Source organism: Cervus canadensis, chromosome 24 (genome assembly GCF_019320065.1).
Source record: "Cervus canadensis isolate Bull #8, Minnesota chromosome 24, ASM1932006v1, whole genome shotgun sequence".
NCBI classification, from domain to species: Eukaryota; Metazoa; Chordata; class Mammalia; order Artiodactyla; family Cervidae; genus Cervus; species Cervus canadensis.
The window spans coordinates 16,863,788-16,884,614 of record NC_057409.1 but is presented as its reverse complement, the minus strand read 5'-3'; the positions used below and the strand labels follow the sequence as shown (position 1 = coordinate 16,884,614).

The 20,827-nt window shown below is 42.3% G+C and overlaps 1 protein-coding gene across 6 annotated transcripts in view; it reads left to right on the top strand.

The window, feature by feature from the left end:
* Positions 1-12,539, top strand: part of LOC122426418 (nuclear body protein SP140-like protein) — a 91,369-nt gene extending 78,830 nt beyond the window's left edge. For all 6 annotated transcript variants that reach the window (XM_043445342.1, XM_043445341.1, XM_043445343.1 and 3 more), the window contains 5 exons: positions 3,941-4,056; positions 9,589-9,709; positions 10,000-10,071; positions 10,581-10,724; positions 12,246-12,539. In XM_043445342.1, the coding sequence (XP_043301277.1) occupies positions 3,941-4,056; positions 9,589-9,709; positions 10,000-10,071; positions 10,581-10,724; positions 12,246-12,347 (555 nt within the window). In that variant the 3' untranslated portion in view covers positions 12,348-12,539. The remainder of the gene's footprint in view (positions 1-3,940; positions 4,057-9,588; positions 9,710-9,999; positions 10,072-10,580; positions 10,725-12,245) is intronic.
* Positions 12,540-20,827: the final 8,288 nt, after the last annotated feature.

Genomic DNA, 20,827 nt, shown 5'->3' with positions numbered 1-20,827 from the left:
AGAAAGATAAGGACTGTGGTCTGGGGCACAATGGGTTTCAGACATGATGAAAGACATATAATTTTATGATTAAAAAAAAAAGTAGTGTTTGGATGCTCAGGTACTCAAAAGAAGACCAGGAGACCAGATACACAGGGTTTTGTTTGGATTTGTTTTTTTTTTTTGAAGTTTGCATATGGCCATTTATTTATTTTTTTGTTTGTTCGTTTTCTTCTTAGGATTTTTTTTTTCATTTATTTTTATTAGTTGGAGGCTAATTACTTTACAATATTGTAGTGGTTTTTGCCATACATTGACATGAATCAGCCATGGATTTATATGTGTTCCCCATCCCTATCCCCCCTCCCGCCTCCCTCTCCATCCCATCCCTCTGGGTCATCCCAGTGGACCAGCCCTGAGCACTTGTCTCATGCATCCAACCTGGGCTGGTGATCTGTTTCACGCTTGATAATATATATATTTCAATGCTATTCTCTCAGATCATCCCACCCTTGCCTTCTCCCACAGAGTCCAAAAGTCTGTTCTGTACATCTGTGTCTCTTTTTCTGTTTTGCATATAGGGTTATCATTACCATCTTTCTAAATTCCATATATATGTGTTAGTATACTGTATTGGTGTTTATCTTTCTGGCTTACTTCACTCTGTATAATGGGCTCCAGTTTCATCCATCTCATTAGAACTGATTCAAATGTATTCTTTTTAATGGCTGAGTAATATTCCATTGCATATATGTACCATAGCTTTCTTATCCATTCGTCTGCTGATGGGCATATAGGTTGCATCCATGTCCTGGCTATTATATAAACAGTGCTGCGATGAACATTGGGGTACACATGAGAGACACAGGTCTTAAAGCCTAGGGATGAATGTGGTAAGTCATGGGAGTATTGTGGTCATCTAGGAGAGGAAAATGGGCAGGGGACAACAGGACAGAGCCCTACAGAATTCCAACATTCCAGGTTTGGAAGCTGAAAAGAAGAAACATGTTAGACAAATCAAAGAGAATGGAGTGTCATGGAACAAAGCATAAAGAGTGTTTCTAGAAGGAAGAGGTGAATGGCCCTCCCCACCACCTCCCCACCTCCTCAACACCCACCAGAGTCCCAGCTACCCATCACAGGTGGGCCAGTCCCCAAATCTGCGATTGTTTTGTACCTAGACTGTCATGCAAGTCCTGTCATGTGAATTTCTTCTTCCAGCCCATGGTGTAGAAAGGGTAGCTTCATCTAGATGAGGAGCTGCTATCTATTAGATGAACTGTTTCCCACCACATGGTTATCTTTCCACTCAGGTGAGCCAGGAGAGGGAACAGGTGCCCATTTTCTGGGCATTTCCGCAGAACAGACACATGACCCTCATACATAGAAATCGTAGTATATAGAGATTCACATGTTATTGCCACATAGATTATCACCAAAAATAAAAAGGAAGAAATTTAATTCTCCTTGCCCACCAATGGGGTCTTTCCTTGACCATTCTTATTTTGGTCTATAAATTCTATAGGCTTTTTTTTCTTAAGATTTTTTTTGTGTGGACCATTTTTAAAGTCTTTATTGAGTTTGTTACAATATTGCTTCTGTTTTGTGTTTTGGTTTTTTGACCGTGAGGCATATGGGATATTAGTTCCTCAACCAGGGATTGAACCTGCACCCCCTGCATTGAAAGGGGAAGTCTTAACCACTAAGGTGCCAGGGAAGTCCCCATAAATTCTGCAGTTTTAACATGTGCTGCTTGTTACTCCACAAAATTTAGATGCAAACACTGTCAATTTTTTTCTTTTTTTTAAGTAAATTTATTTTTAATTGAAGGATAATGCTTTATCATATTGTGTTAGTTTCTGCCATACATCAGTATGAATCAGCCATAGGTATTCACATGTCCCCTCCCTCTTGACTCTCCCTCTCACCTCCCACTCCATCCCATCCCTCTAGTATGTCACTGAATGAAATAAAATCTGGCTAAGAGCCCCCAGATCACTTGACCTGCCTCTTGAGAAACCTGTATGCAGGTCAGGAAGCAACAGTTAGAACTGGACTTGGAACAACAGACTAGTTCCAAATAGGAAAAGGAGTATGTCAAGGCTGTATATTGTCACCCTGCTTATTTAACTTCTATGCAGAGTACATCATGTGAAATACCAGGCTGGATGAAGCACAAGCTGGAATCAAGATTGCTGGGAGAAATATCAATAACCTCAGATATGCAAATGACACCACCCTTATGGCAGAAAGTAAAGAGAAACTAAAGAGCCTCTGATAGTGAAAGGGGAGAGTGAAAAATTTGGCTTAAAGCTCAACATTCAGAAAACTAAGATCACGGCATCTGGTTCCATCACTTCATGACTAATAGATGGGGAAACAGTGGAAACTGGCTGACTTTATTTTTCTGGGCTCCAAAATCACTGCAGATGGTGATTACAGCCATGAAATCAAAAGATGTTACTCCTTGGAAGGAAAGTTATGACCAACCTAGACAGCATATTAAAAAGCAGAGACATTACTTTGTCAACACAGGTCCATCTAGTCAAGGCTATGGTTTTTCCAGTGGTCATGTATGGATGTGAGAGTTGGACTATAAAAAAAGCTGAGTGTCAAAGAATTGATGCTTTTGAACTGTGGTGTTGGAGAAGACTCTTGAGAGTCCCTTCGACTGCAAGGAAGTTCAACCAGTCCACCCTAAAGGAGATCAGTCCTGGGTGTTCACTGGAAGGACTGATGTTGAAGCTGAAACTCCAATACTTTGGACACCTGATGTGAAGAGCTGACTCATTGGAAAAGACCCTGATGATGGGAAAGATTGAAGGTGGGAGGGGAAGGGGACAACAGAGGATGAGATGGTTGGATGGCATCACTGACTCAATGGACATGATTTGGGAGGACTTCAGGAGTTGGTGATGGACAGGGAGGCCTGGCATGCTGTAGTCCATTGGGTTGCAAAGAGTCGGACATGACTGAGCAACTGAACTGAACTGAAAGGCCCCACATATTGAGACTGGTAAAAAATCCTGCACCAACTGACTTTGTGGGCCCTTTCATCTTCCTTACACAGGACAAAGCACCAGGTCTTCCATGGGCTCAGAAGATTAGGGTAAGACCTTGGCCTTCAACTCCAGTGGTTGCCGTTACCACAGTTCCCAGCCATTGAGAGATGACACCTCCACACCTAGATGCCAAGTTAAGTCATGGGATAGCTTTCCCTAGGCTTCAGATCCAGAGAGGTCTGTCTGCCCTGGCATTCACCTGATTATCTGTGCCCATCGTCTTTCCAACCAGAGGCACTGTTGCAGGCTCAGGGGCTCTCCAGCACAAAATCCATAGCCCAGGAATGTCTCCTCAAGTCCTTCAATTCACAGAGAACTTACAACAAGGAAAATGGGATGCAGTGATCTCTCAGATATTTATTCTATCATGTAAAGTCTCAGTAGGGACTTTCCTGGTGGTCCAATGGTTATGACACTGCTACCAGCGTAGGCGGTGCAGGTTCAGTCCCTGGTCAGAGAAGATTCCCACATGTCATGCAACATGGCCAAAGGACCATAAAAAAAAAATTCTTAGTAAATCACTCTTCAATGAGTCAATGTAAATGATGCAGTATAGACAACTAGATGAGACACTGTATTCCTGAGACAGACTTTGCCTTCAGAATAATAAATTTCTCAGATTATCTTTAATTTATCCTTTTCTGTGGTTGTTGAAAGTCTTCATGTGTCAGAATCTCTGTCTCTATAAAGAAAACTTTGAAAGTTTAACACATAGCCACTTCCTCCTGAACTTCACTGCAGACCAGAAAGTCTCCTGAACTCTAGTAAACCATTTTGAGAATAGTTTACAAGTATCGCCTAGGTACAAGTAAAGGCTGTGTGTCTACAGTGCCAACCACAGGGCTGACTTTCCAGAGTCTTGCTGATCCCAATGATGTCTACATCTTCTCCCCTTCTAGCCAGAAGACTCAAAAAAATGCGAGGTGTGTGGTGAAAAGAACAAGCTGTTATCCTGTGATAAGTGTCCAAGGTTCTTTCATGAGAACTGCCACATTCCACCCAAAGTTGCTATCAAGTGAGTGAGACCTGGCTCCCTCCTGCCCTTCCTTCTTATGTTTCTCCCATCATGCACACTCAGACTGCAAAGTTGTCTCTTGTTGTATGTCTTGATTCAGAAGCAGAGTTCTTACGTATCAGGATTCAGAAAAAAGATACATAGCTGTTTAACAGTGCTAGTAGCAGTAGATTAATGAGAAGAAAACTTTTCAAGTGGTGATTAGGTATAATAGAGAAAGGAATAACCCTCACTTCCCTCACTTGATTCCCGGACCCATGCATTTTGATGGGGTGATGTTTGCTGGTTTAAAACATATACCACCTGCTATGGAAACATCAATCTGAGGCTGAATTTTGAGATAAAGAACTGATGATCTGAGCCACAGTCAGCTCCAGCTCTTGCTTTTGCTGAAGATATAATAGAAGCTTCTGCATCTTTGGCTGCAAAGAACATAATCTGATTTCAGTATTGACCATCTGGTGATGTCCGTGTGCATTCATCTCCTGGGTTGTTGGAAAAGGGTGTTTGCTTTGACCAGCATGTTCTCTTGACAAGACTGTTAGGCTTTGCTGTGCTTCATTTTGTACTCCAAGACCAAACTTGCCTGTTATTCTAGGTATCTCTTGACTTCCTAATTTTGCATTCCAATCCACTACAATGAAAAGGACACCCCTTTTTGGTGTTCATTCTAGATGCTGTAGGTCTTCATAGAACTAATCAGCTTCAGATTCTTTGGCATCAGTGGTTGGGCATAGACTTGGATTACTATGATATTGAATAGATTGCTTTGGAAAAAACCAAGAACATTCTGTTGTTTTTGAGATTGCACCGAATATTGTATTCTATACCCTTTGATTGACTGTGAGTCCCACTCCATTTCTTCCAAAGGAATTTTGCTCACAGTGGTAGATATAATGGTTATCTGAATAAATTTGGGCTTAAATAGAAGAAAGTAGGGAAAACCACTAGACCATTCAGGTATGACCTAAATCAAACCCCTTACAAATATACGGTGGAGGTAACAGATTGATTCAAGGGATAAGATCCAGTATGCAAAGTGCCTGAAGAACTATGGACAAAGGTTTGTAACACTGTACAGGAGGCAGTGACCAAAATCATCCCAAAGAAAAAGAAATGCAAAAATGCAAAATGGTTGTCTGAGGAGGCCTTACAAACAGCTGGGGAAACAAGAGAAGTGAAAGGCAAAGGAGAACGGGAAAGATATTCCCAACTGAAAGCAGAGTTTCAGAGAATAGCAGTGAGGGCTAAGAAGGTCTTCTTCAATGAATAATGTAAAGAAATAGAGGAAAACAATAGAATCGGAAAGACTAGAGATTTCTTCAAACAGATTGGAGATATTAAGGGAACATTTCATGCAAGGATGGGCACAATAAAGGACAGAAATGGTAAGGACCTAACAGAAGAGGAGAGATTAAAAAGAAGTGGCAGGAATACACAGAAGAACTATACAAAAAAGATCTTAATGACCAAATAACCACCATGGTGTGGTCACTCACCTAGAGCCAAACATCCTAGAGTGTGAAGTCAAGTGGGCCTTAGGAAGCATTAATATGAACAAAGCTAGTAGAGGTGAGGGAATTCCAGTTGAGCTATTTCAAATCCTAAAAGATGATATTGTGAAACTGCTGCACTCAACATGGCCACCAATTTGGAAAACTCAGCAGGGGCCACAGGACTGGAAAATGTCAATTTTCATTCCAGTGTCAAAGAATGTTCAAACTACTATACAATTGTGTTCATTTCACATGCTAGCAAGGTAATGCTCAAAATACTTCAAACTAGGCTTCAGCAGTACATGAATCAAGAACTTCCACATGTACAAGCTGGATTTACAAAAGGCAGAGGAAAAAGAAATGAAGTTGCCAACATTCATTGGATCATGGGAAAAGCAAGAGAGTTCCAGAAAAAAGCATTTACTTCTGCTTCATTGATGACACGAAAGCCTTTGACTATGTGGATCACACACACACACAAAAAAACTGGAAAATTCTTAAAGAGATGGGAATACCAGACCACCTTATCTGTCTCCTGAGAAACCTGCATGCGGGTCAAGAAGCAACAGTTAGAACTGGACATGGAAAAATTGACTGGTTTAAAATTGGGAAAGGATTCCTACAAGGTTGTATATTGTCACTCTTTTTATTTAACTTGTATGCAGAGTACATATGGAAAATGCTGGACTGGATAAACCATGAACTAGAATCAAGATTGCTAGGAGAAATATCAACAACCTTAGCTATGCAGATGATACCACTCTAATGGCAGAAATCAAAGAGGAACTAAAGAGCCTCTTGATGAGGGGGAAAGAAGAGAGTGGAAAAGGTGACTTAAAACCCAACATTCATAAAACTAAGACCATGGCATCTGGTCCCATCACTTCATGGCAAATGGATGGGGAAAAAGTGGAAACAGTGATAGATTTTATTTTCTTGGGATCCAAAATCACTGCAGATGGTGACTGCAGCCACGAAGTTAAAAGATGCTTGCTCCTTGGAAGAAAAGCTATGAAAAACCTAGACATCATATTAAAAAGCAGAGATATCACTTTGCTGACAAAGGTCCATATAGTCAAAATTATGATTTTGCCTGTAATCATGTACAGATGTGAGAGTTGAACCATAAAGAAAACTGAGCATTAAAGAATTGATTCTTTTGAATCGTGGTGCTGGAGAAGACTCCTGAGAGTCCCTTGGGCTGCAAGGAGATCAAACCAGTCAATCCTAAAGGAAATCAGTCCTGAATATTCATTGCAAGGACTGATGCTGAAGCTGAAGCTCCAATACTTTGGCCACCTGATGCAAACAGCCAATTCATTGGAAAAGACCCTGATGCTGGGAAAGATTGAAGGCAGGGGGAGAAAGGGATGACAAAGGATGAGATGGTTGGATGGTATCATCAACTCAATGGACTTGAGTTTGAGAAAACTCCAGGAGATAGTGATGGACAGAGGAGCCTAGCATGCAACAGTCCAGGGGTCGCAAAGAGTTGGACATGACTGAGCGACTGAACAACAACAACAAAATGGGACTATCACAAAGCTGACAAAACTGGGACTGTTCTGAGCTTTCAGAAGATGATCATCGCAGTTTTATCAAGATCTTGAATCTCAGGGTTCAGGATAAGATCCCTGAATTCTGTGGGTGTGAGTCCACTACTGCATTTCCTTTGTGGTAAAGTGTATCTTTGGTCAGAGGTGATGACGTGTGAGATAACATATAGAAGGAGAAGGCATTTTAGAAGTAGTAGAATTTCTGGGGCCAAGGAGGAGAATCTCTACCAGGATTATGTCCATCCCTATGAAGATAGAGCATTTTTCCTCCAAAATGGGAGGAATTTAACATAGCTCATTTGCTCCCATGAAGCTCCCAGGGATTGTGCCACCTCAGGAATTCAGCAAAGAGAGGCAATGCCAAAGAATGCTCAAACTACTGCACAATTACACTCACCTCGCACACTAGTAAAGTAATGCTCAAGATTCTCCAAGCAAGGCTTCAACAGTACATGAACCGTGAACTTCCAGATGTTCAATTTGGTTTTAGAAAAGGCAGAGGAAGCAGAGATCAAATTGCCAACATCTGCTGGATCATTGAAAAAGCAAGAGACTTCCAGAAAAATGTCTATTTCTGCTTTATTGACTATGCCAAAGCTTTTGACTGTATGGATCACAACAAACTGTGGAAAATTCTTCAAGAGATAGGAATATCAGACCACCTGACCTGCCTTTTGAGAAACTTGTATGCAGTTCAGGAAGCAACAGTTAGAACTAGACATGGAAAAACAGACTGGTTCCAAATAGGAAAAGGAGTACGTCAAGGCTGTATATTGTCACCCTGCTTATTTAACTTATATGCAGAGTACATCATGTGAAACACCAGGCTGGATGAAGCACAAGCTGGAGTCAAGATTGCCAGGAGAAATATCAGTAACCTCAGATATACAGATGATACCACCCTTATGGCAGAAAATGAAGAAGAACTAAAGAGCCTCTTGATGAAAGTGAAAGAGAAGAGTGAAAATGTTGGCTTAAAGCTCAACATTCAGAAAACTATGATCATGGCATCCAGTCCTGTCACTTCATGGCAAATAGATGGGGAAACAGTGGCAGACTTTATTTTCTTGGGCTCCAAAATCACTGCAGATGGTGACTGAAGCCATGAAATTAAAAGACGCTTATTCCTTGGAAGGAAAGTTATGACCAACCTAGACAGCATATTAAAAATCAGAGACATTACTTTGCCAACAAAGGTCTGTCTAGTCTAGGCTATGGTTTTTCCAGTAGTCATGTATGGATGTGAGAGTTGGACTATGAAGAAAGCTGAGCACCAAAGAATTGATGCTTTTGAACTGTGGGGTTAGAGAAGACTCTTGAGAGTCCCTTGGACTGCAAGGAGATCCAACCAGTCCATCCTAAAGGAAATCAGTCCTGAATATTCATTGGAAGGACTGATGTTGAAGCTGAAACTCCAATATTTTGGCCACCTGATGTGAAGAACTGACCCATTGGAAAAGACCCTGATGATGGGAAAGATTGAAGGTGGGAGAAGGGGACAACAGAGGATGAGATGGTTGGATGGCATCACCGACTCAATGGACATGAGTTTGAGTAAACTCCGGGAGTTTGTGTTGGACAGGGAGGCCTGGCATTCTGCAGTCCATTGGGTTGCAAAGAGTCGGACACAATAAGCGATTGAACTGAACTGAACTGACAGGATTTCAGCATAAACATCTGCAACTGGGCATTCTGCAGAGGTAGAAGGATTCATTTTTCTGTGGAGCTCCTGTATAGTGCAGGCCACCCTTGCACCATGGGCACTGTAACGGGTCCCCTTGAGCAACCTCTGAGGTGGCCCAGGAGAGATGCTAAATGACATCTCTAGGTTGGATCACTGTCTCTTCTTTTCAGATTATCAAGAGTGCCCCAGGACAGAGAACATGGTAGAGGAGAGTAGAGAACAAATCTAGGGGCACATGAAAAACATCTGGCCCTCTCTTGGTAGATTTCCTTTTCAAGAAGTTTCTGCAGTGCAGATTCTAGACACAGAGATAGCAATGACTGGAAGAAAAAATAATGCCTATCGCTTATGCTCTGTGCTTATTCAGCAAAGCTGACAAGAAGGGCTGATTTCATGATTTTTTTTAATTTCATGATTCTTATTGTGAGTTGATGGATCATCAAGGTCCAAGATTCCAATGCTTAACATACCAATTTCTAGTTCTTATTTCTAAAAGGCAGAGTTCATGACCAAACTCACAGTAGCTCAGACAGGAACCCTAAGTTTTGAAGAGAATGAGAGTCCTGACCCACTGCGGTACTTCACTGAGACTGTCAGTCTTCTACCATTATTGATGGGAGAGCTGTTTTTGGCAGTTGAGCCCAAATGGGGCTCCAGTGCAAGAGGGGTGTCAGAGAGAAATTGGGTACAGGTGGAAACTTCCAGTTACTCCCGAACAGAGGACTTTAGCAGCTATGGAGACAATGGTTGAGTCACAGAGAACCCAGCTTTGCTGACCTTATATTTGACCTCTCAGGAACCCATGGAGTTGCACCTTCTGCCAGATAGAGGATCTTAAGAAATGTTGCTCAGAAAGCCAGCCAATTTATCAAGAATCTGAGATCCTACAGAAGCAGATGGTGCCTAGAGAGCAGTTGGTGAGTTGAAATGTAAACCTAAGCCCCCTCCTTGCTGTTTACACAAGAGAAGGAGCACCATCTTGCAGGGAGCAGGAGGAAGAGTGCCCAAGGCAAACTGCTGTGCCTTGATGTGATGTGTTCTGATCACATTACCTGACACCGAAATCCATAAGCCACAGAAAATTCCCGTTCTGTGTTTGTTTGGGGAGGTCTGCAGGTTTGGGGGGTTGTGCATTGATCTAAGCATATGTAAAAGCTCATTCTTTCCAAGCTGCTTGTCACTTAAAAATCTTGTCTATCTTTGGCAGAAATGTGAATTTCTCCTCTTGAAGTTCTATTGCTCTCCAAAAAGCTCCTTTTTTGTCTCAAAACCACATTATGTAAGTAACAGCAATAAAAACTGCAAACTGGTATTTGTCAAATTTGTGATATAAATTAACGGGCACCCATTGCCAATCTCTTTGCCTTGTTGATGGATGTCTTAGTTAGCTCAGTCAGCCCTTAGAAGCTTAGGCTGTTACAACAAACTACCATAGACTGGGTGGCTGGAGGTTGAAAAGTCAAGATCACGGTGCCAGCATGATCAGGCCATAGTGAGGACTTTCTTTCAGGTTGCACACAACCACTTCTCATCTTGTCCTTATATGGTGGAAAGGGAGAGAGAAGTCCCTGGGATCCCTTGTATAAAGGCACTAATCCTATTTGGAGGGCCCCATCCTCACAATTACTTAATTACCTCCCAGTGGTCCCACCTCCTAAGACCATCACAGTGGGGGTGAGGATTTCAGCATATGAATTTGGGGGAATACAAGCACTCGGTCCTTAACAGTGGGAATCGATAGAAGGGAAACTTGAAACCATGACTACCATTTGTCACGTTTGTCAACAGACTACAGTCACTTCTCGGCACATTGAGAAGCCCATGTGGTTAAACAAAATCAAGGACAAGCTGACGATGACCTTGTACTACACAGTGGGGGAGTTTGTGCGGGACATGCATCTCATTTTCCAGAACCACAAGGTAGTTTACAGGGTAAGTGGTTCTCCCTGTTTCTATTCTTCTTCAGTTAAGTTATTTTGCCTTTCAACTTCCTGTATCAAGTAAATGTTACAATTTCCCTCAAGCTCACACAAGTAAAAATTCTGGCAGTATTCCACAAGCCCTGTGGGCAATGGTAGGGAACATAATAACAGATCAGAAGGGATCGCTGGAAGCATTACCCTTGGACCTCAGAGTTTACTTCTTCTACATAGTTCTTCTTACTTCCACATAGTTCCTTCTTCAGTTTGCCATAAAGAACACTGGCGCTGTGCTCAATCATGTCCAACTCTTTGTGACCCCATGGACTGCAGTCTGCCAGGCTCCTCTGTCCATGAGATTTTCCAGGCAAGAATACTGTAGTGGGTTGCCATTTCCTACTCCAGGGCATCTTCCTGACCCAGGGATTAAACCCGCGACTCCTGTGTCTCCTGCATCAGCTGACGGATTCTTTACCAAGGCACCACCTGGGAAGCCCAAGCAAAAGTGGACTGCAGACCCAGTAGCTTCCACAGGATATGGAAGTACTTTTTTTTTTTTTTTACTGGACCTGGCAGTACTGTGTGTGCCTCAGAAGTCCCTGCCATTGGCCTAGGCTTCTATCCTCACTCATCCCAGACTTGGAGACCATCCTGGAGAGTCTGAATGCTGAGGCATCGTAGGTCCATGTGCAGTTTGCCGCTGTGCACTTGCCCTCTGGCATCCAGGCCCTCAGAAATGTGTGTACAGGGGCCTCCCCCCACACCTGGGCATCTCCCTATTTCCAGCATTTCTGGATGGAAAGCAGAACTCTCATGGCCTTGGTGCTCACACAGAAGTGGGGTCAGGCCTCTCATCAGCAAGAAGCAAATTTTTTTTTGATGTTTTTTCACATGGACCATTTTTAAAGTTTTTATTGAATTTGTTACAATATTGTTTCTGTTTTGTGTTTTGATTTTTTGGCCTCAAGGCATCTAGGATCTTAGTTCCCCAACCAGGGATCAAACCTACACACCCTGCCTTGGAAGGCAAAGTCTTAACCGCTGGACCACCAGGAATGTTCCTAGAAGCACGTTTTAAAGGCAACTTGCACTTCTCTCCTCTAAAGGAAGAGAGCAGACCACTTTTCTCAAATTTAAAAATCTTGGATCTTTTTACATTCGCATTTCCTACTGCTGTATCTAAAAGTTAATACGGATTATCTCAAGGGGTGGGAATGAATAATAAAGGAAGACACCATAAACTTACCTTAGATCTTACTGTATTTTCATATTGTCACGTGGAATATGTGCTATGTTCAAAATCAAATAGCTAGAATTTAATTAATCAACAAATTTCTGGTGAAGAATTAGATTGTAATACAGTGCCATTTTTGCTCCTATGTCTTCCAGATAAAAAGAAACAATCCAGCTATCAGGGAACATAAACTACTCTCAACTGGATCAATTCTCACTTGACATTTGGGGGTCTAAAATAAAGCTCCGGATTAACCGAAACATCAGGTGTCTAATATTGTTTCTGTCTTTGCTTTTTCAGAACAAAAAATTCATCAATCTGGGACTTCAACTAGAGGCCAAATTTGAGGACGATTTCAAAGACATTTTTGGCATCCAGGAAATAAGTACAAACAGCACTTAGTTTGAGCCGTTCTTTTATAATGGAGCCCATTTCCAGTTGTCCCTTCAGAGCCTCCAGCAGCTACATAAGACTGTGCCTGTGGCCTCACTGACCATCTGCCCGTTTCTGTGCAAATAACACACTTCTTTTTCAAACTTGTTGTTGTTGACATTCCTGCTCATTTATTTTTCTAAATAAAATTTAAAATTTTCAGATTCTCTTACTGGGTAATAAGGGGTGATATTCACAAAAGAAAATGTCAGGTCTTTCTATAAAGGATCATATTTTGTGCTTCCATTTACTTAAATCTTTATTAGGTTCTTAAGTAAACTTTTCTCTTCTTTTCTCCTCCCCACACAGGACTTGTTGCTATTGTTTAGTCATTGTGTCTGACTCTTTTGCAGCCCCATAGACTGTAGCCCACCAGGCTCCTTCTGTCCATGGGATTTCCCAGCAAGAATACTGGAGTAGATTGCCATTTCCTCCTCCAGGGGATCTTCCTGACCCCAGGATTGGATCTGCATCTCCGGCATTGGCAGGCAGATTCTTTACCTCTGAGCCACCAGGGAAGCCCACATAGGACTTAGTCATTTCTTATTTTCAGTTCAGTTCAGTTCAGTTCAGTTGCTCAGTTGTGTCCGACTCTTTGCGACTCCACGGACTGCAGCACACCAGGCCTCCCTATCCATTGCCAACTCCCGGAGTTTACTCAAACTCATGTCCATTGAGTAGGTGGTGATACCATCCAACCATCTCATACTCTGCCATACCCTTCTTCTCCTGCCTTCAATCTTTCCCATAATCAGGGTCTTTTCCAATGAGTCAGTTCTTCGCATCAGGTGGCCAAAGTATTGGAGTTTCAGCTTCAACATCAGTCCTTCCAATGAATATTCAGGACTGATTTCCTTTAGGATGGACTGTTTGGATCTCTTTGCAGTCCAAGGGACTCTAGAGTCTTCTCCAACACCACAGTTCAAAAGCATCAATTCTTCGGTGCTCAGCTTTCTTTATGGTCCAACTCTCACATCCATACATGACCACTGGAAAAACCATAGCCTTGACTAGATGGGGTTTTGTTGGCAAAGTAATGTCTCTACTTTTTAATATGCTGTCTAGGTTGGTCATAACTTTTCATCCAAGGAGCATACATCTTTTAATTTCATGGCCGCAGTCACCATCTACAGTGATTTTGGAACCCCCCCCCCAAACTAAAATCTGTCACTGTTTCCACTGTTTCCCCATCTATTTGTCATGAAGTGATGGAACCAGATGCCATGATCTTAGTTTTTTGAATGTTGAGTTTTAGGTGACTTTTTCACTCTTCTCTTTCACTTTCATCAAGAGGCTCTTTAGTTCTTCTTCACTTTCTGCCATAAGGGTGGTGTCATCTGCATATCTGAGGTTATTGATATTTCTCCTTGGCAGTCATGATTCCAGCTTGTGCTACACTGATCATTTAGGAAGGCTTTCTTATCTCTCCTCGTTATTCTTTGGAACTCTGCATTCAGATGGATGTATCTTTCCTTGTCTCCTTTGCCTTCCACCTCTCTTATTTTCTCAGCTATTTATAAGGGCTTCTCAGACAGCCATTTTGCCTTTTTGAATTTCTTTTTTTGAGGGATGGTTCTGATCACAGCCTCGTGTACAATGTTGCAAACCTCCATTCATAGTCCTTCAGGCTATGAATAACTTTTAATTGTTTGTCTATCAGATCTAATCCCTTGAATCTATGTGTCACTTTCACTGTATAATCATAAGGGATTTGATTTAGACCATACCTGAATGGCCTAGTGAATTTCTCTACTTTCTTCAACTTAAGTCTGAATTTTGCAATAAAGAGTTCATAATCTGAACCACAGTCAGCTCCTGATCATGTTTTTGCTGACTGTATAGAGCTTCTCCATCTTTGGCTGCAGAGAATGTAATCAATCTGATTTTGGTGTTGACCATCTGGTGATGTCCATGAGTAGAGTCATCTCTTGTGTTGTTGGAAGAGAGTGTTTGTTATGACCCGTGTGTTCTCTTGGCAAAACTCTGTAGCCTTTGCCCTGCTTCATTTTGTAATCCAAGGCCAAAATTGCCTGTTACTCCAGGTATCTCTTGACTTCCTGCTTTTTCATTTCAGTCCCCTATAATGAAAAGAACATCTTTTTTTGGTGTTAGTTCTAGAACGTCTTGTAGGTCACCACAGAACATTCATTCAGCTTTAGCTTTTTCTTCATTATTGGTTGGGGCATGGACTTGGATTACCGTGATATTGAATGGTTTGCCTTGGAAATGACCAGAAATCATTGTGTCATTTTTGAGATTGCACCTAAGTATTGCATTTCAGACTCTTTTGTTGACTATGAAGGCTACTCCATTTCTTTCAAGGGATTCTTGCCCACAGTAGTAGATATAATGATCATCTGAATTAAATTTGCCCATTCCAGTCCATTTTAGTTCACTGATTCCTAAAATGTTGATGTCCACTCTTGCCATCTCCTATTTGACCACTTCCAATTTACCTTGATTCATGGACCTAACATTCCAGGTTCCTATGCAATACTGTTCTTTATAGCATCAGACTTGACTTCCATCACCAGTCACATCCACAACTGGGTGTTGTTTTCACTTTGGCTCTGTCTCGTCATTCTTTCTGGAGTTATTTCTCTACTCTTCTCCAGTAGCATATTGGGCACCTACTGACCTGGGGAGTTCATCTTTCAGTGTCCTATCTTTTTGCCTTTTCATACTGTTCACGGGGTTCTCAAGGCAAGAATACTGAAGTGGTTTGCCATTCCCTTCTCCAGTGGACCACATTTTGTCAGAACTCTCCACCATGACCTGCACGTCTTGGGTGGCCCTACCCGGCATGACTCATAGTTTCATTGAGTTAGACAAGGCTGTGATCCATGCGATCAGTTTCATTAGTTTTCTGTGATTGTGGTTTTCATTCTGTCTGCCCTCTGATGGATAAGAATAAGAGGCTTGTGGAAGCTTCCTGATGGGAGAGACTGATATGGGGGAATCTGGATCTTGTTCTGATGGGCAGAGCCATGCTCAGTAAATCTTTAATCCAGTTTAACCCAAGCAAAAACTAGAAGAGTTCATCAATACTAAACCTACCCTAAAAGAACATTTAAAAAGTCTTCTCTAAGTATAAAAAGAAAAAACTACAACCTTAAGTAAAAATCTAGAGGAAAGAAAAAATCCTACATTCAAAAGCTGTGGATCAACCAATTAAATGAGCTAAATAAAGATGAAAAATCCAAAAATTATCAAATGAACTATAACTATAATAAACAGTTAAGGGATAAACATGAAAGTGCAAAATATAACATCTAAAACATAAATGGGGATAGTAAAAAATATAGACCTTTTAGAATGTGTTGCTGTTGTTCAGTCGCTAATTATGCCTGACTCTTTGCAACCCCATGGACTGCAGCATGCCAGGCTTCACTGTCCTTCACTATCTCCTAGAGTTTGCTCAATTTCATGTCCATTGAGTCAGTGATGCCATCCAACCATCTCACTCTCTGCCACCATCTTCTCCTCCTACCCTCAATCTCTTCCAGAATCAGGGGCTTTTCCAGTAAGTCGGCTCTTTGCATCAGGTGTCAAAGTATTGGAGCTTCAGCTTCAGCATCAGTCTTCCCAATGAATATTCAGAGTTGGTTTCCTTTAGGATTGACTGTTTTGATCTCCTTGCTGTTCAAAGGACTCTCAAGAGTCTTCTCCAGCACCATAATTTGAAAGTATCAGCCTTCTTTATAGTCCAACTCTCACATCTGTACATGACTACTAGAAAAACCATAGCTTTGACTAGACAGACCTCTGTCAGCAAAGGGATGTCTCTGCTTTCTGATACACTGTCTAGGTTTGTCATAGCTTTTCTTCCAAGGAACAAATGTCTTGTAATTTCATGGCTGCTGTAATAGTCTGCAGTGATTTTGGAGCCCAAGAAAATAAAATCTGTCACTGTTTCCATTGTTTTACCATCTATTTGCCATGAAGTGATGGGACCAGATATGCCATGATCTTAGTTCTTTTAATGTTGAGTTTAAGCCAGCTTTTTCACTCCCCTCTTTCACCCTTATCTCAAGGCTCTTTAGTTCCTCTTCACTTTCTGCCTTTAGAGTGGTATCATCAGCATATCTGAGGCTATTGATATTTCTCCTGGCAATCTTGATTCCAGCTTGTGATTCATCCAGCCCTGCATTTCTCATGATGTAGTCTGCATATAAGTTAAATAAGCAGGGTGATGATGTATAGCCTTGACGTACTCCTTTCCAAATTTGGAACCAATCCTTTGTTTCATGTTGGGTTCTAACTGTTGATTCTTGTCCTGCATACAGGTTTCTAAGGAGACAGGTAAGGTGGTCTGGTATTTCTGTCTCTTCAAGAATTTTCCACAATGTGTTGTGATCCACACAGTCAAAGGATTTAGCATAGTCAATGAAGCAGAAGTAGATTTTTTTTTAAATTCCCGTGCTTTTTCTATGATCCAACAGATGTTATCAATTTGATCTTTTTTTCATCTTCCTTTTCTAAACCCAGCTTCTACATCTGGAAGTTCTCAGTTCATGTGCTGTTGAAGCCTAGTTTGAAAGACTTTGAGCATTATCTTGCTTTTAGAATGTGTTTGAACTTAAATTACTACCAATTTAAAGCAAGTAGACAAAAAAAAAAAAAAAATAAAGCAAGTAGACATAATTACAGGTCAACATAGATGAACATCACAGTAACTACAAATAAAAAGCCAACAACAGATACACAAAAAAGAGAGAAACACAAATAAACCACTAAAGGAGATTATAAAACCACAAGAGCAGAAACTAAAAGAAAAAAGAACAGAGACAAACTACAAAAACAACCAGAAAACAAGTAAGAAAATGGTAATAAGTACATATCTATTAATAATTAATATGTCAATGGATGTGCCAAATGCTCCAATCAAAACAAAGGGTATAGATATTTCGCCTCTTTGGTTAAGTTTATTCTTATGCATTTTATTCTTTTTGATTAATTTTGATTATATTCCTCAAAAAACTGAAAATAGAACTACCATGTGACCCAGCAACTTCACTCCTGGGTATATATCCAAAGAAAATGAAAACACTAATTCAAAAAGATACATGCACCCCCATGTTCAAAGCAGCAATGTTTACAATAGCCACATATTGAAACAATCTAAGTGTCCATCAATAGGTGGATGAATAAAGAAAATGTGGTGTGTATATAATGGAATACTACTCAGCCATAAAAAATAATTTAATTCTGCCATATTGCAACAACATGGAAGGGTATTATGGTTAGTGAAATAAGTCAGACAGAGAAAGACATTTGAGTGTATGTCATCACTTATATGTTTCATGAATATAAAAAATAAAATGAATGAGTATAACAAAACAGAAACAGACTCAGAGTTAAAGAGAACAAACTAGTGTTCACCAGCAGGGAGAGGAAAGGGGGGACCCCATGAACCACAGCACACCAGGCTTCCCTGTCCATCACCAACTCCCGGAGTCCACCCAAACTCATGTCCATCGAATCGATGATGCCATCCAACCATCTCATTCTCTGTCGTCCCCTTCTCCTCCTGCCCTCAATCTTCAGCTGAGGCTGAAACTGAAGCTTCAATACTTTGACCACCTGATGTGAAAAGCTGACTCACTGGAAAAGACCCTGATGCTGAGAAAGCCTGAGGACAGGAAGAGAAGGCGAGGACTGAGGATGAGATGGTTGGATGGCATCATTGACTCAATGAACGAGTTTGAGCAAACTCCAGGAGACAGTGAAGGACAGGGAAGCCTGGCCTGCCACAGCCATGCAAAGAGTTGGGCACGACTGAGCGACTGAACAGCAGCAACAGTTTTATTATGAGGCTTAATTATGGGAGGGGGAGTCAGGAAAGATGGCAAAATGTCAAGCTCCAAAGTCTGTCTCTCCACTTAGACAACAGCTGTACCAGCAGAAACTGGCCAAAGGGTGGGAGGCACCCAGCAAGGTCTCATAGAGAGTGAAGAGTGAGATCCTAACAGATCACTCAGGCCTTGACAAATATCAGAAACTTCTTAGAGCTACACCTGAGCTTCCTATTCTGCTAGTTTCAACAAACTCCAAACAAGCGCCGGCAGAAAGCACTGGGTCTCCGCTTGAAGGGAGCCTTCCAGGGGCTCTCCTCCTCTTTTCCCTAAATTTCATCCTGGGGTGAACTAGGTGTGGCCAAGGTGGACTTAATGGCAAAAGTGAAGACCTTCAGGATGAGGAAGAACTCCTGTCCCCAAAGGAAGGAATCATGATCGGATCCAGATAAGGGACGAGCGACTGAAGCCGCGCTTGGGTAACAGAAGATCAGGCAGGAGCGGTTTTCGCCCAGCAAACACCGGATGTCGGGGGACGGGTCAGGACTTCCCCGCCAGCACAAGCTTGCTTACTGGAAGTCAGCGGCTGACGCAAGCTCAGCCCCCTGGGAGCCAGCCACGCGCTTTCCCAAAGCACCCGCCCCCTTCTAGGGCAAAAGTCAGCCAAGACATTCCTCTAAAGCGATGCACATAATCAAACGCGGTTTTGACCCAGTGGGTAAATAACCGCTGTCCTGAGCCCCTTCAAGGGCCTCCCTCCACTACCTGCTGCCCTTGCCATTCATCTTATATCTAAACACCACCCCACCCGCCAAGACCTCTCCAATCAGCAACCAATCAGCCCCGGATCCTCCAGGAACCTGCTGCAAACTGCGGCCGGCGTCTGTTTTCATCAGGAGCGCACGCAGCAAGATGAAAGGAGAGCCATGCTACCGGGGTCACTTTTTTAAAATTCCAATTTTAGCAGAGGAAACTTCGCTTTAAATCTGCATTTTTTTCAGGGTTGGATGCGGGTAGACCTATGGCTGATTCATGTTGATGTGTGGTAGAAACCAACACAATACTGTAAAGCAATTATCCTTCCATTAAAAGTAATTTTTTTTTTTCATTCTTTAGGGTTCTTTCTCTACCCCGTTCCCCTCTCCAGAACCTTCAGAACGTCTACACTGCCCTCTGGTGGCTGAATGTTGCTATTGCGCAGTCCCCTTTCAGTTCAGTTCAGTTGTTCAGTCGTGTCTGACTCTTGTGATCCCATGAACTGCAGCACGCCAGGCCTCCCTGTCCATCACCAACTGCTGGAGTCCACCCAAACCTATGTCCACTGAGTCGGTGATGCCATCCAACCATCTCATCCTCTGTCCTCCCCTTCTCCTCCTGCCCTCAATCTTTCCCAGCATCAGGGTCTTTTCAAATGAGTCAGCTCTTCGCATCAGGTGGCCAAAGTATTGGGAGTTTCAGCTTCAACATCAGTCCTTCCAATTAGAAATGTCTGAAAACTTTTCCTCTCATAATTCATCCTGTTGTCGGTCCTGAAAAAGTAGAACTCATTTTTTAATCCTCCAAACAAAGATCTCAAAATCAAGGTTAGAAGTGACATGTTTTGTTTAGTTGCAAATCTTGTCCAACTCTTTTGCCATCCCCATGGGCTGTATCCCACCAGCTTCCTCTGTCCTTGGTGTTTCCCAGACAAGAATCTGGAGTGGGTTGCCATTTCCTTCTCCAGGGGATCTTCCCCACCCAGGGATGGAACCCACATCGCCCATGTCTCCTATGTGGTAGGTGGATTCTTTACCAGTGAGCTACCTGGGAAGCCCTAGAAGTGACATCGTGAAAGTCACTTAGTTGTCCGACTCTTTTCGACTCCCTGGGCTATATAGTCCATAGAATTCTCCAGGCCAGAATACTGGAGTGGGTGGCCATTCCCTTCTCCAGGGGATCCCAACCCAGGGATCGAACCTGGGTCTCCCACACTGCAGGCGGATTCTTTACCAGCTGAGCTACAAGAAAAGCCCAAGAATACTGGAGTGGATAGCCTATCCCTTCTCCAGCAGATCTTCCCCACCCAGGAATTGAACCGGGGTCTCCTGAATTGCAGGTGGATTCTTTACCAACTGAGCTATCAGGGAAGCCCAGAGGTGACATTATTTCCTTCTAAATAAAAGGGAGTGAAATAATATAAGGAATTGGTGCATGAGATAGTTTTCCTGTTTGGCAATTCATATGCCCATAATTGGATTCAAGACCTAGACAGAGAAGTCTTAGCTCAAATTGTGAGGATCCTATGTCCTTGACTCTTTTCCACCCCTACTTCTGAGTTGTCCATGAGAATGTCCTTGGGCCTAGAAGTCCTCAAGGACCAGACATTCCTGCCCTCCGGACTTCCCCCTTAGGCTGGGAATGCCATGAGGTGAGCTTCCCTCAGAGGACTCCCGCAGTGAACCAAGGGGTATCTGAAGCTGCAGAGCAGCGACATGGCGTCTGCATATTCATCTGGACAGCCTCCACCTCAGCACAGAGCCTGTTGACTTCCACTGGCTTGCCTTACAGATTTTGAATCTGGGAATGCTTCTTACAAGAGAAGTCTCAATGGTGACTTGCACAGAGAAGAAAGATCTGGGTATTAAGGTGAGCATAACCGCAGCTGTCTTTTAAGGG